This window comes from Diabrotica virgifera, chromosome 9, assembly GCF_917563875.1.
Source record: "Diabrotica virgifera virgifera chromosome 9, PGI_DIABVI_V3a".
NCBI classification, from domain to species: Eukaryota; Metazoa; Arthropoda; class Insecta; order Coleoptera; family Chrysomelidae; genus Diabrotica; species Diabrotica virgifera.
This window is the reverse complement of record NC_065451.1, coordinates 208781378-208797702: the sequence shown is the minus strand read 5'-3', so window position 1 is coordinate 208797702 and position 16325 is coordinate 208781378. Positions and strand designations below refer to the sequence as shown.

General features: G+C 32.6%; 1 protein-coding gene across 2 annotated transcripts; it reads right to left on the bottom strand.

Annotated features, from left to right (window-relative positions):
• Nucleotides 1-169: 169 nt before the first annotated feature.
• On the bottom strand, nt 170-14186 carry LOC114327630 (protein PF3D7_1417600-like). Of its 2 annotated transcripts, XM_050662846.1 has the most exons (7): nt 14022-14186; nt 13361-13575; nt 12306-12518; nt 11120-11377; nt 5661-10921; nt 2664-2726; nt 170-316 (listed from the first exon to the last, which is right to left on the bottom strand). In XM_050662846.1, the coding sequence occupies exons 1-7, from the start codon at nt 14036-14038 to the stop codon at nt 275-277; spliced, it is 6069 nt and encodes a 2022-aa protein (XP_050518803.1). In that variant the 5' UTR covers nt 14039-14186; the 3' UTR covers nt 170-274. The 2 variants fall into 2 exon arrangements, with proteins under 2 accessions (XP_050518803.1, XP_050518804.1); XM_050662847.1 differs by lacking the exons at nt 12306-12518; nt 13361-13575; nt 14022-14186 and adding an exon at nt 12017-12232.
• Between the last annotated feature and the right edge of the window lie 2139 nt (nt 14187-16325).

Genomic DNA, 16325 nt, shown 5'->3' with positions numbered 1-16325 from the left:
AGTCTATCAATGACAGGCTATTTCTTTGTGGCATTTTACTATTTTACGATTACAATTTACTATTTTATTGGAAAATAAGCCACACAATAAAATAATAATTTTCTGTAAAAATACATTTAGATACTTTTGAAGGTAAATCGCATTTTTTGGGAGTTTATATTAATTACACTGTTGATTTTGAATAAAATTCTTCGAAAAAACAACAACTTTATTTACATATATACAATGTTATTCTATTTATAATATATTTACACGATATTATATCACATATTTCTTAACTCTGAAAACCATATTTTGATTCACTATTAAAAGGGACCTAGAAAAATAAAACAATCGATACTAATGTTAAAAACAATGCCTAAGCTAACGCCCGGTTTCATAATCAGTTAAAGTGGACTTTAAATTTTAAGTCGGTACCTTTATCATAATGCAATAAAATACTATTGACTGTAATACATCCAACTCCCACAGAAATCTGGAAGCACTTTGCCACTAGCGCCACTGTCGGCTTGAGTTGAACTACGTTTCGACAACGTAAAATTTGACGTTAACATTCAAATTTTAATTTTATAAATTTTTGAATAACGAACTAATTTTGCTAAATTAAATTAAAATAAAAATAGTTCAAACACTTATACAAAAACAATAATAAAGCAATTTTATTAATGTAAGGTTAGATTGCTCTAGTTATCCTACTTATACCGCTAGATGGCACTATTTTTTTGCTTCCTCAAAATTAATGGGAAATGTCAAGAGTTGTATTAATTACAGTCTACCGGTTGGTGAATCGTAAAACGGGCCATAGGAAACTCAATGTAAAATTCTAAACTGTTGAATTTCTGCTTCTCTAATTATTTTAAATCAGAAGTCATGAGAGAATATTTGTAGAGAATTGAAATCTATATTAAAATCAAAAGTTAAAATTGTTCTACGATTTAACCGCATTCCAAAATTTTGAAAAATGTAATACATTTGCCACAGTAGGTTTGTGTAAAAGTTAGGCAACACGTAACTGACAGTGCTCACATCATTGACTGAATAAAAAAAATCTGTATTATTAATACTTTCTCCGCAACTGAGGGTATCTTATCAACTGTATTGTTTTTAAACAGTAAATGATAAAATAAAAATATTCACAGTTTAAAAATATGAAGATGATAACTTTATTGTGACACATTATTGCACTGTGTGTGGCCTAATTTTGGGCTGAAAAACTGAAAAATGTATTACATTTTTACAAAATTTTGGAATCTGTTTAATTCGTAGAACAATTTTAACAGTTGATTTCAATACAGATTCCAATCCTCTATAAATAGTTACGAATGTCTTTTGATGTAAAATAATTAGGGAAGCAGGGATTCAACAGTTTAGAATTTTAGATTGAGTTTCCTATGGTCCGTTTTCCAATTCACCACCCGGTATAGTATTTGATGCCGGATGATGTGGGTAAATGTCAACTTTAAAGTGAACTTTAGTGTTAATGTTCACTTTAAGTTGATTATGAAACCGGGCGTAAAACAGCTAAAATTACCGAGGAATAGCTGTAACTGGATCTATGGGAAGGTTTTGAACAATCGAAACGAGAAAAAATAATATTTATATTCTGAAGTAGAAGAACAAGCAAGGTTTCGTACGGGTCGATCACTATTGACCACATTTTCTCCTTAACCTAGATAATAGAAGAAAAAAATTGCACGGAATCAAGAAATTCATATATTGTTCGTCGACCTACGGAAGGTCCACTGAATAAAGAAGGCCACTGAAGAAGCTGTAGCAATCAATGGAAAGCAGGAATATTAATACATTATACAATTAATAAAAGTCATCAAAGGCTTATAAACTCATAAAAAAACTAAAATAAAAGGACAGAAATATCAACAGGATTGGATGGAACATTAGACAAAGCCATTAGAGAAAGAAATACGGCAGGCATTTTAATATACAATTAATAAAAGTCATCAAAGGCTTATCAACCCATAACAAAACTTAAAACAAGGACAGAAATATCAACAGGATTGGATGGAACATTAGACAAAGCCATTAGAGAAAGAAATACGGCAGGCATTTTAATATACAATTAATAAAAGTCATCAAAGGCTTCTCAACCCATAACAAAACTTAAAACAAGGACAGAAATATCAACAGGATCGGATGGAACATTAGACAAAGCCATAAGAGAAAGAAATACAGCAGGTAGAAAAACCATCACAATGTTAAACAGTATTTTATGGGACCAGTCTATCAGGAAAGAAAATAAAAGGTGGATATATGAGACTATAGTAAAAAGTATCACTCTATACAGCTGCGAAGTATGGCTACTGAAATAAAGAACACTGGCAACGCTGAGAGCAACGGAAATGGATTTTTGGAGAAGGGCAAAAGGAAGATATAAAATAGAAAGGATTAAGAACGAACGCATTAGAGAAATAATGAAAATCAAATGAACAACGAATATCAAAGGAAATACCACAATGGCAATCAGAAAGAGAAAGAAAACGAGGTAGACTGAGAATAAATTGGTAAGAAGGGATAGACAAAGATCTGAGAGAAATAAACAAAGAAAATGACCTATGGAACGACCAGACGAAGTGACTATTGAAAGTCGGAATAGTGCGAAGAACGTTATACTCTAGTAGTAGTAATGGTGAAAGTTGTGTACTTACTTGCAAATAACTAGAAGAATGTTTCGTTTTGTTAGAACTGTTATGAACATTTGGAATTGTCCCCTAAAAAAATAAATAATTGAAGCACTATAAACGACAACGTCTATACAGAGTGAGTTTTATGTATGGAACACCTCAATTATCTCGGAAATGGCTTGCACGATTTAAATACATTTTGGTATGTAAGAATCTTATGATGCGGCCGATATTATGGTGGTATTTACATTGTTGTCTGGTCTTTCATTTTTCTGGAAATCTGAAGAACTTTTTACTCCAAATGGAACATTCTTTATATTTTTTACATATGGAATTTTATTCTTAAGAAATACTAATTATTTTTCATGTAATGTTCCCCATATCTAAATGCCATAACTATAAAAATCAATTTTTTTGGCCCGGGCAGATATTTAGATTTTTTCGATAATGCGGAACAAAAAAGGTCTTTTGTAATTTCTCTCTTAAGTTGATCATTGTCGAGGCATAAAAATTTAAAAATTCTAATTAATTAAAAATAAAAATTTACAACTGAAAAAAAAACGAAAAATTACGATTTTCAATGCTCAAAAACACTACTAATAAACATTACTTTTGAAATTACCATAATTTTTGAAATTATCAAGCTCAAACCTTCTTCTCCCGATAAAAATTCTTAGAATGTTTTATTCTAAAACATTGTTATTTAATTGTTAATGAAGCAACAATTAAAAACAATGTTTTAAAATGAAATAAGCACAAAATACTTATTAGGAACTGATAGAATAAGGTTTGAACTTGAATTTAGACACTTTGTAATTTCAAAAACAATATTTTTGACTTGTTTTTTAGCCTTGAAAATCATAATTTTTCGTGTTTTTTTTTTAGTTTTAAATTGTTTATAACTCGAAAACGATCAACTGTAGATAAAACTTGCAACATACTTGTTTGTCCCCGAATAACAAAAAGAAAAATATTAAAATAATATCTGCCTGGACCGAAAAACTTGATTTTTGAAGTTATACTTCTTTAGGCGCGATTTCATTGAGGGTGAAATTTTATTAATCTGCGCGCATGCGCACACATGCAGTATGCAGTTCGTTACTAAATGTTTTAATTTATGTATTGATCAGTCCAAAAAAGGTGTGAAAAGAATATATTAGTGTTTTTAAATATATTTTTCTACAAACGTGTTAAAAATGCTATTTATAGCACTCCATAGGAGCGTTAAAAATGCTACTTTTAAGCACCGGTGCTTTAAAAATTTTAAGGCGTTGCAGTTAAAAGTGAATTGTCAAATTGTGAAACGTCAAAATATTTATATTTCATTTATTAACATTAATAGATATTAATAATACTTGAAAAAGGTGGTTTAAAAGGTTTTTTAAAATTTAATTTAAACTGTATTATTGCATTTTTAACACGTTTGTAGAAAAAAACTATTAAAATTTGTTAGAATATACAAAAATAAAAGTAGATGTTATTCTGATTTACGTATTGACAGTATAGGCAGTTTTGATGTAATGTCAAGAAAAATATAAAAATGGAATGTCAGTCAAGTTCAAGTAAAAGTTTTTGTAGGTATTCTCCTGTAATTGAGAATGAATAAATTATAATTGTTGATATATAAGACGTTTGTAGGAAAAATATTGCATGATATAGGTACGTGTTAAAAAGTACATTTTTAAGGTACTCATGTGAATTGCAGAATGAGCGAAGCGAATCTTTCACACGAAACTTTCACATACGTGCCTTAAAATTGTACTTTTAACATTTATATCATAAATAACTATTATTATAATTTTTGTGTATTTGGACTTGTCTACCTCGGAAATAAGATAATAAGTAATATTTAAAGTATTTTATAATTCACTTCGTCTGTTTGTCACTATGTCTGAGAAACTTTGTAGCCCGGATAATCAAAAGGGTGTAGCTCAATGGTAGAGCGTTGGACTGGAGAGCAAGAGGACCCCGGTTCGAATCCTGGTGTTTTCTAATCTTTTTTTAATTTTTGTTATTGTTTTAATAAAAATGTTTGGAAAGTAGTAAGTAAAAATTAATTTAATCTTTAAATAAAATACAAATAAACTGTCCGAAATTATATTTATTTCATTGAAATCATACTTGTAGGTCTGGATCCCGCGTATGAAAAACAAGTTGATTAATAGCAAGCTAAAAATTTGTTAATAGCTTAAGGGTGTCCAGTCGGATAAACTTTGATATATGGGAACACTGGAACAGGGGCAGTTTTAATTGTGGAACAGGTTAAAAATTTGGAACGGTCACACCACGAAAACGGCACATTTATTTTGTCCGACAGAATAGACTTAAACTCTTCGAACAGAGATTAAACTCTCATGCAAAAATCAGACTGCTATTTATCACCTGTCATAATTCCTGCCATTTGACATATTCTACATGTTCCACTCATTAAAACGCCCATTTGGTGATAAATAGCAGTCTGATTTTTGCATGAGAGTTTAATCTCTGTTCGGAGAGTTTAAGTCTATTCTGTCGGACAAAATAAATGTGCCGTTTCCGTGGTCTGACCGTTCCAAATTTTTAACCTGTTCCACAATTAAAACTTCCCCTGTTCCAGTGTTCCCATATATCAAAGTTTGTCCGACTAGACACTCTTAAGCTATTAACAAATTTTCAGCTTGCTATTAATCAACTTTTTTTCATACGCGGGATCCAGACCTATTAGAAGTATAACTTCTTACGTGCGTACAAAGTACACACACATTCTTTTTTTAAATAAAAAAAATGGTTTGAATAAATGTAGCAATACTTCGAAATTACCGTATTGAGGTATAGCGAACATTACATGAAAAATTATCAGCCTTTCTTAAGGACTTCAAAACGCGAAAAAAGTACAGGGTATGTATTCCATTTGAAATAAGAAAGTTCATTAGATTTCCAGAAAAACGGAGGATCTGACAACAATGTAAATACCACCATAATATCGACCGCATCACAAGATAATTGAGGCGTTTCATATACAAAACTCAGTGTATTTCTTACCTTGTTAATCTCAGGGAAAATAGTGCTCAGATTGAAATTGGTCAGTGACGTTCCCACGTGATTCAACGAAGGAGACACTTCAGGATGCTGTATACCGGCTCTTGTAATTCCTGGTATCGGCAACAAAGGAGCAGCATTGAAATCATTCCCTTGCTTCTGATACAGCGTATTCTTGCAAGGATACGGAGTAGTGGGAGGAAGAAACGTCGTATGCGATTGAAAATCATCAGGAAGAAGAGGTGAGTTAGTAGAACCTTGAATCGGCAACAAAGGATATTCGAAATTTGCTAAACTGGAACCATTGCCTTGACTCGTCTTCTTCTGTTTCTTCGAATTACTTCCATAGTTGGTTTTCTCTTCTTTATTACTAACCCGACTGTTTTTATTGTTACAGTTTTTGTTATAATTCATAATACTTTCAGCAGAATAGTCCAAAGTGTTATCGAAGGTGTTATTCAAATAATTTGTACTGATAGGAGTCGTATAGATAAAACTATTCGTCGAATATGAGTTGTTTTGAAAGGAGTTGTGAGTGTAGGAGTGGAAATTTTGATTTTGATTGACATAATTGTCATCAACAGAAGGAAAATAGGTACCAATATTCTGCGGAGGATATTTCTTCTCTTCCTGAGGACATTGGTTCCCGATCAACGCTTCAGCTGAGTAGTTGCTAGATATATTCTTGGTTGAAGTTCTATTTTTTTGGTCGTAAAACACATCACTGTACGTGTTGACAGGTTTAGTCGATTTGTCCACAGTTTTTTCACATCTTTTCAGTTTATTTGTTGCTGGTTTGGTTGACTTACTTCCACTAAGTCTCCTAGACATTGTTTTTGCAGGAACTGGATCCGTTTTACTCTGATTAACAAGTTGGCTAACCGATAAAAAGTTAGCTTGGTTGTCGTAGGTTTTTCTTTTGGCCTCTTTCGGGCACTTATAGGCATCGGTTTTAGGTTCTGCTAAAGGCAAGGCATTCCCTAAAGCCAAGTCTCCTACCAACGTAGGCAAAGTTGGGGTGATAAAATTGTGACTAGGTTCTAAAAAGTTTGGTAGTTTCGAAGGCGACCAAGTAAAACGTTTATCTGAAAAATCTGTTGATTTTGACGGATTTACATCAGATTCTGAGTTTATACAGGAAGAAAACGAATAAGATTGATTTGTAAACGATGGTAGGAAACAATCTGATGATTTTTGTTCTGTAGTAGTCATCCAGTTGACTGGCTTATTCTGCAATACTTGTTTTTCTTTAGTGGTGCTACTTCTTCGGTCTCTGTTAAACGTCGTATCAGATTTCCTATATTCTTGGTAGTTCTCGTAATTCAAGGAATAACACGATTTCTCAGTCTTATAATAATTTTGGTTGAAGCTTGTATCAGCATAATTGTAGTTGCAGTTCGTATAGAAGGGATTGGTGTAGTTTTTGTTGCTGTTTTCATATGATCCTGTATGACATACTTTCGAAGAATCTGAACGTACAACACTGGTATTGGGTCTGTATGACGTCGATGTGTAGTTTGAAGTAAAGTAACATGCCTTTTCATCAATAGGTTTAGCACAGGCATCTATTCCTTTAGTATCAGTTGATTTCTGTCTGTCTCCAACATTTAATGATAATTCTTTTGTTGTTGGGGCTATTTCAAACGGATTGTTAGTGTAATGGTACGTTTTGGCTGACTTCTCTACACTTTGTGTGACATTTTCCAACATCTTTGATGGTGTAGAAGCAAACGTGGCACCAGTATTGTCTGTTTGTACATAATGCTTTTGGTTATATTGGTACGTTTTGTTTTTTTCGGATTTTTCCACAGTTTGATCTGTTCTTTCAGGTAATTTTACAGGATTGGTCGAAAAAATGTTCAAGTTATGGTCATTTTGTAAAAACTGTTTTGAGTTATATTGGTAGTTGTCTCTTTCTTTATTTACTTCAGATTTCTGACTAGGATTCTCTAATAATTTCGAAGAAAAGTTATTCACCTGCAAGAACTCCTTTTGGTCGGGTTTTTGCAAACTCTGACCAGAACTTTCTACTAATTTTGAAGGAAAATTATTAATTTGGTGATCGTTTTGTAAAAACTGTTTTTGGTTATATTGGTAGTTGTCCCTCTCTTTATTTACTTCAGATTTTTGACCAGGATTCTCTAATAATTTCGAAGAAAAGTTATTTACCTTCAAGAACTCTTTTTGGTCGGGTTTTTGCAAACTCTGACCAGAATTTTCTACTAATTTTGAAGGAAAATTATTGATTTGGTGTTCGTTTTGTAAAAACTGTTTTGGATTGTATTGGTAGGTGTCCCTTTCTTTGTTTAGTTCAGATTTTTGACCAGGATTCTCTAATAATTTTGAAGAAAAGTTGTTTGCCTGCAAAAATTCTTTTTGGTCGGATTTTTGCAAGCTCTGACCAGAATTTTCTACTAATTTTGAAGGAAAATTATTAATTTGGTGATCGTTTTGTAAAAACTGTTTTTGGTTATATTGGTAGTTGTCCCTTTCTTTATTTACTTCAGATTTTTGACCAGGATTCTCTAATAATTTCGAAGAAAAGTTGTTTGACTGCAAAAATTCTTTTTGGTCGGGTTTTTGCAAGTTCTGACCGGAATTTTCTACTAATTTTGAAGGAAAATTATTGATTTGGTGTTCGTTTTGTAAAAACTGTTTTGGATTGTATTGGTAGGTGTCCCTTTCTTTGTTTAGTTCAGATTTTTGACCAGAACTCTCTATTAATTTCGAAGAATAGTTATTCACCTGCAAAAATTCTTTTTGGTCAGGTTTTTGCAAATGTTGAGCAGAATTGTCTAGTAATTTCGGAGGAAAATTATTGATTTGATGATCGTTTTGTAAAAACTGTTTTGGATTATATTGGTAGGTGTCCCTTTCTTTATTTACTTCAGATTTTTGACCAGAGTTCTCTAGTATCTTTGAAGAAAAGTTATTCACCTGCAAAAATTCTTTTTGGTCCTGTTTTTGCAAGTTCTGGCCAGAATTCTCTAGTATTTTCGAAGGAAAATGTTCAAATTGTTTGGGATGATATTGGTAGTTGTTTCTTTCTTTGTTTACTTCAGATTTTTGACCAGCATTCTCTAGTAACTTCGAAGAAAAGTTATTCACCTGCAAAAACTCTTTTTGGTCAGGTTTTTGCACATTATGACCAGAATTGTCTAATACCTTGGAAGGAAAATTATTTATGTGGTGTTCGTTTTGCAAAAAGTGTTTAGGATTATAGCTGAAATTGTCTCGTGTCTTGTTGGTGTTTAACTTTTCGGCATTTTTTAGTTGTTCATAGTTGTCAAGGTTCAAACTTTCGTTTTGTAAAACAGGATAGCGGTACTGCCCAACTTTTTGCACAGTTTCGACTTTTTCTAAACTCTGGTTTGACCTTTCAACAGTCTTTAGTGTCACTGAAAAGTTTTTAGTCTGTTCCAAATGTTTGTTGTTATATTGGAATGTTTCTGTCATTTTGGTTCCGTCTGAAAGTTTTTCTAAGCTTTGACTAGTTGGTTCGGGCATTTTGGAAGAATTTGACGAGAATGTAACTGCATTTTGAGGGTTGAAAGTGTTGTTTATTGTTTCAGCAGCAGATGGATGCTCTTGTGGGGTAATGTTATGTACTGTATTGCCTCTGGGTGTTTTACAATCTTTAAAATTAATTTCTTCAATATTCTCCTTGCATAAGTTTCCAGCAGAGATGTTGTAGCTTACGTTCATACTATTGGCCAACAAATGTTCTTGAATCAAATTGTTATACTGCTCGGCGTTGTTCCCTTTTCTTTCCATACTATTTTTCTGGTCCAAAACTGCAGGTAGTTCATTTGTAGGTGCTTGAAAGGCGTTGAGATTCATCATGTTGCAAGAATCCTGTTGGTTGAACATATTTACTTGTTGGGTTATTGTAGGATTGTTGTCTAATTGATCAGGTTTCGAAAATACTTCAAAATTGTTGCCCAACTCTTCGGTCCTTTTAGTTTTACTCTCCTCATTTGACATTCTTTGACTTTGATTGTTGTCTTTTGCTACGTTTTCTTCGCTCGTACCATTATCAAGTTTTGTGTTGTAGTATATATCTTTGGAATTAAAGAACGAGAAGTTTTCTAAGCTGAGTAGAGCTTCATTATTCGAAGGTTTTGAATTGTTATCCATGCCGATTTGTAATAAGGTAGGAGTCTCTCTTTGACTGTCAGAATTATCTTCGTCAATGACTTCTGTAACTTTAATGGATGACACAATAGGAAATGCCATAAGAAAGGCTGCAGTTGGTGATGTTGACTCGATGTTTTGGCAACCGGGAGGTACTTGCAAAGAAGCAAAAATGTCGTTAGACAAATCTGAATGCATGAGATCAATATTTTTCATATTTTCCTCGTGTCTAGTATTGCTAGTGGTAGTTTTACAGGAGACAGTTATTGGTGCAGTAGTACAGCTCACCAATGAAGGCTCGCTGGATGCTAAAATAACACAACTAGGAGTTAAAGTATCGGAAGCAGGAATTTCTTTATCAGTATTTTCTTTGTGTAATACATCGCCAGGTGTAACTTCTTTTTGTATATCATTGGACTTGTTTAAAGACTTATCAGACTTATCTTCCATTAATTTCAAAGTTTGGTCATCTGCAGAAACTTCTTGAATTAAGTGATCATTGGGCAATGTAGGAACTAAACCTGAAGATAGATTATTATTTGTATTGGAAACGGTGTCGTTGGTGTTGGTAGTGGCTACTATAGTTTCTGACGTATCTGTAAGTTTCTCCCCTTCTGTTTCGCTTTTATCGATGATTTTATTGTCATTTTTGTTGGTATTATCTTTCTGTTTTTCACAATTGTCGCAACTTTTACTCTTTTTTAATGCTTTGTCATGTTTTTCGTTAAGTTTCCTTTTTACGCCAGTTTTTTTAGCCGGTTCGACTTTCGGTGTCATATTTTTATTAATTTTCTCTGGGCTCTTTTTAAGAATAGACGTATTGGCGTATTTTGACGTTAACGCAGGTATAGGTATTTTATTTACTTGCGTGGTGTTGGTTACGCATGATTTTGCTTTCATGGGTTGATTTTTCCGTATGATTCTATTAACATTTGGCGACGAATGAATGGTGGCGTTTGTGGGGGTGAGGGGGAGGGGTGGTACAATGACTTGGGGTTGTGATACCAAAGAAATGATGTTTCCGTTTGCTAAAATTAGGGTACCAGCTCCTAAGGTCGACAAAGAAGAATTTGTAGAAGGTACTGTATGTTTCTTCGGCGACTTTTTGGATTTCCGTGCTTTTGGGCCAGCTAAAAACAATTATTAGTTAGTAATAGGATCAGATAAACGTTTTAAACTAGCCTAATACTTTGCTAAAGTATTTAAGAACAATTTAAGAACAATGGGGCTACCTCCTGATCCAACTATCATCGAAGCGAGTTGTGCAGTCAACCAAGACTTTTCCTCAGATTGTAGTGGTATGAGAAGAATAGTTACTGAATACTTACTTGATAAACGGACGACAGAAGATCTGGTGTTGTTCACTACAGGCGCATTTTGCAGCAACAGAATCTGTTGAGTGACGGTTGGAATCGTTGGTAAACGGGAAAACAGCACTAGTGGATTTGGATTCTGCGTTACTTTTGCAAATTTCTTTGGTTTGGGTGGTTTAACGGTTTTATTACTAGTTTTTGAACACTTCCGTCCTTGATTTGATGCTGATATCTTCGTTTTTGGTGGTAATACTGAATTGGTTCTGTTTGCTTCTGTAAGAGAAAAATATTAATTGTAAGTTCAAAAATTATATATTTTTACAGAAAATGGATAGTTCTCCCATAGAAAATATACAGAATTACAGCTTTTTTAGCTCACATGACAAGTAATTTCACTAGAGCAGCGGTTCTCAACCACCGTGTCGTGACACACTGGTGTGCCGAAAGAAGCTATCAGGTGTGTCGCGAGATTTACGAATACGATATTTTTATTTATATTTTTTTACTTGTTATAATACACCAATCATGCATTTAACCATTTTTTTTTTAACTATTAGGTATATACCACGTTATACCAGTCAAATTTCACACTAATTTTATGTATTCTTTCTGTTTTGTTTTTTGCTTGTTATGTTCTTACGAAATAAAAAATAATATGCTTAATATATTCATCTGTACTTACCTACCACTAGAAAAAATTTGAACATATAAGGGTGTCGCGAATCTGTAAGGAGTATGTTAGTGCGTCGCTGAGCAAAAAAGGTTGAGAACCGCTGCACTAGAGCTTCTTAAAATAGTATGAAGCTTTGGTCATGACTTCAGCAATCGTTCTAAAAGGCACCATATGAGCAGTTTTGTGAAAAGGAAATAGTAACATGTAGTCAATATGTTGTATAGTCAATTAATTCATACCATAATTGGTGTAATTTTTCCCATACGATGACCGCCTGATGAGCAGATGAATTGTCTTACTGAAAGAGATATTTTTGCTAGCAAACTGGTTATTGCTGTATTCTTTTTTTAAGTTGCCTTCAACTTGCTGTACCATTGGCTCTTCTCTTCCTACTTTCAGCACCCTTGTCAAGTTTCTTCAATTGTTTCAGTTTAGTGTTTTATGTTCCTGACTGATAAAATATTCCCAAGCTAAGTGAATCGAATATATCAAACCAGATAACAAATATCAGTAAAACAGTTTACTTACCCTCCACTTTGCTCTTCTCCGGATCATTTTCTTTCTGTTGCTCTTGTGCTGGTATTTTCTTATGTAGTTGACTATAGGGCAAAGGCCTCTTGAAGGTTTTTGTACCAAAAACTTGTGACACTTTAATTCCGGCATCTTTAAACAATTGAGCGAGTTGTTCATTGCGCAGCAAAAGTTTTTTGACTCTGTCTTGTAGTTTCTTGATTAAAACATCTAGAACATTAAAAAATACTTAATTATGATATTTTTTACATATTTTATTTTTTTATTTATAAACGGGGAAACCCCTTTTAAAAGTTCATTATCATCATCAATGGTGCTACAGCCCTCTAAAACAGCCTCGAGCTCGACCAAGTAATATCTAAAAGGGGCGTAATTGTCACAAAATCCAGTCGCTCAGTCACAGCGTAGTTTGATTTTACATAGTCTATTTGAAATCTAAATAATCTACTTCAAAAGCATATACCTCGATGGTCTACTGGATAAGACACCGGGCTTTCATCCAGGAGGCCAGGGTTCGACTCCTGGTCCTGGAAATTCTTTTTTTATTTTTAAAATTGACATTTTGATTTGAAAAATGATTGTTTTTATTAAATTTTTATATTGTGTCCGTTAAATAATGAGAACGTGGTATTATAAAAACTTCTTTTTTTTTATAAAAGTGTAATTATTTATGCTATAAACTGAGAAATATATGCTATATGCTGAACTTTATTAATAGCATTAACATGGATTTGGTCGAATCGGGACCATACATTAGAGGCATCCTGTAAAGTTGAGCTAACTAATGCATTGTACACTATCATTGTCGAATGAATAAATAGATCTCTTACATTAGGCAAAACAAAACCAAACATTTGAATAGCTTTACTGGTAATTGAATTTTAATGATGTATAAAAGATAACTGTGAATTAAAGAAGTGTTTGGAAAAGTTTTCTTCTGTCCATGGCCACCTGAACACCACTGTTGTAAATCAATTCATTGACTTGTGAACTTAACTAGCTAAATGGGAATTACTTAGAATAATTTTATAGATATAAATCTGTCCTCCTACCTTTATAAGACTCTTTATCAGCCTCTTTATCTTCGGAAGATTTAGAAAGCTTGTTTATCTCTTCTTGTAACTCGAGAATGGTTGAGGTAGATTTCGTAAGAACTTCAATTCTGCTTAGGTTTTCTGTAGGAAGATAACCAGGTAAAACTTTGGCAAGTTCATCGAAAGCTTTGTTGAAACGTTCTCTTCTTTCTTTTTCCCAATTATTTTTCTTACTGAAAAAAACATTACTTTTAAAATGTATTCTTGTATGAACTAATATTTATATCCTTTTATTAATTTACTTGTTTTGCATAGATTCTAGACCAGTGCCTACTCCCAATTCTCACATACACATGCCAAACATGGACCTGGAGCAAACATGGAATGAAGACACAAAGATCCTTGGAGAGAGCAACGTTAGGAGTAAAATTAAAAGACAAAAAGCAAAACAACTGGATAGAAAATGTTCAAAATTGGACAAATTACAGCGCAAAAGAAGAAGATTAAGAGATTGCGTAGATTAAAGCTCAAAGCTTAAACTGATTTAGTACAAGCACTAAGCACTATTAGGGAAGATGTCCCAATATTGTTTTGTTTTGGGTGGTATTTTATCATAAATAATTAGTGGGGGCACTGTTGGTGTGTGTAAAAAGTATGATATATTATATTATGTACATACCTTGTCTTTTGTGGCATAACGAAGGCAAACCATACCGTCGAATCATTAAAGTTTATTAAATAAAAATGAACATTATGTTTTGATTTGTTATTTATACACAATTTTGAAGTTTTAACGTCACTTTTTGAGGTTATGTCATCCTTGACGTTTTATCGTGGCCTTTTACTTTTTGACTTAGGAGTCGAGTGTGATCACAAAATATATATTATACCCCTGTCCATTTTATTTTTTTAATTTAAAAATGACACAAATATAAATATTTAACTTTAAATTACATGAACCATAAATTTTCTTAATATAAGTAATGTTCTACATGTTTTTGTACCTTTCTACAACTTTTTCATTTGGTTTACCAGAGTTTTGCCTGTTCTTAATTTTATTTGGGTGTTGTTCACCCTTCAAGAGGAATACGTAGATGTGGATCATGTGTGGATCTATAAACTGTGTCTATAAATTCATCATATTTTAAGGGGGTGAGGGTATAATTTGAAAATTTTGAAATTTTCGATTTTTTTGAATGTTGAATATCCCTATCTTCGATTTTCATAGCAGCAGCTTCGCGCTAGCGCGCTTGAGCGTATTGAAAAAAACGTTCAACAGCTGTTCCCCTTCTCATTTGTAAATTACTCCGCGATTCAAAAACATATTCCGGTGCGCATCACTTTACGATTTGACAGACAAGAAAGAAATTGAAACTAAAAGTTATCTATTGAACGAGTTTTTCGTAGAACTGCTGTTTTCAAATGCGGTGGACATGTAACTCAAAAACTACAACCGATCTACCGGAAATTTTGCATAGATTTTCTTTAGACATTTCATGAGGTAACACATAATAAGAGATATTTTTTGTTTTAAGCTCATTTGTTGTTTAACAAGAATAAATATGTTGATTTTCACCCGTTTTTTACAAAGAATTTCGTTATTTTGCTATATAAGCTAACAAAATCTGCTTGAATTTTTTGTTTCACATGATCTAATGGCGAATTCTGATGTCCACCGCAAAATATTTTTTTTTTTTTGAGGTGTGTGTAAAAATTTGCCACTGCTGGCTTATTTTTCAATATTGCAAATTGTTTTTGAATATTCCTTGAAATGTATAGTACATTCCTTAACGGTAAAATATTGCAAAACCTCTCAATTTTAAAGAACCGCTTGGATTGACTTGAAATTTGGCATACACATAGCTAACAAGTCAAAGAAAAAAAGTGATATTGTGCCGATATGTGCTTTTGCCCCGGGGGTGGTTTTCACCCCCTCTTGGGGGTGAAAAAGTATTCGTCCAAAGTAAGTCCGGAAATTTATATAAACTGACTAATTTTAAGTAACTTTTGTTCTATAGAGTTTTTTCACTTAGTCAATACTTTTCGAGTTATTTGCCAGTGAATATGTTCATTTTTCAACAAAATAACCACGCTTTTAGAAGGTTTTTTGCAAATAACTCAAATAGTAAGTATTTTGTCCAAAAAACATTCACAGCAAAAATATAGCCTGTAAAAAATTTAAAAAAGTGATGTACATATCACGTTTCTGTACCTATTAGAATCAGAGTTATAGCTAATTAAAAATAGGTTCATATTCGTCAAATTCCAAATGGAATATACTTTAACGTGAAATAACCAAAACTAAAGCACATTTCGGGGAAAACTCATTACAACTTATTTAAAGTGTTTAAAAAAAGCTTCATTTTTGTTTTATAAAAAAAATTTCTAGCATCAAAAGTAAACAAGTTACGCTCAAAATAAAGTTAGTCCCTTTTTTTTGGTAAAAAAATCGGGAAAATCACCCCCTAATTAGTATCTCAAATGAACTTAATCGTTACGACTTCACAAAAGTTTTTTGACTCGTGTATGTATTGTTTATATGAACTGTAAGTTTCATCGGTTCAAAGTCCTTATTTTTGAAAGGGCTGTAGTTAAAAGGGGTTGATGAACGAGTCACTGATCACGAATGTATGCAAATTTAGAAACACCAAATCTTAAGCAATTTTTGGCTAACAGAAAAACAAAAAAATACATGATTTTCAGAAAAGCAATGCTGACTTTTTTTGTTTTTCAAGATTTTTGGTATCTCTAACATTTTTTAAGTTATTTTGAAAAAAAGCATATTTTTCAAAATTAAAATTTTTAAAAATGTTACATTAAAATCAAATTTTTTCCAAAAAAAGCACTTTGAATCGATGAAACTTACAGATCATATAAACACAACATAAGCAAAATAATTTGTGGAGCGGTAACGATTAATTTCATTCAAGTTGCTAATTAGGGGGTGGTCTTCCTGATTTTTTTTTTGCCAAAACAAAAGGGA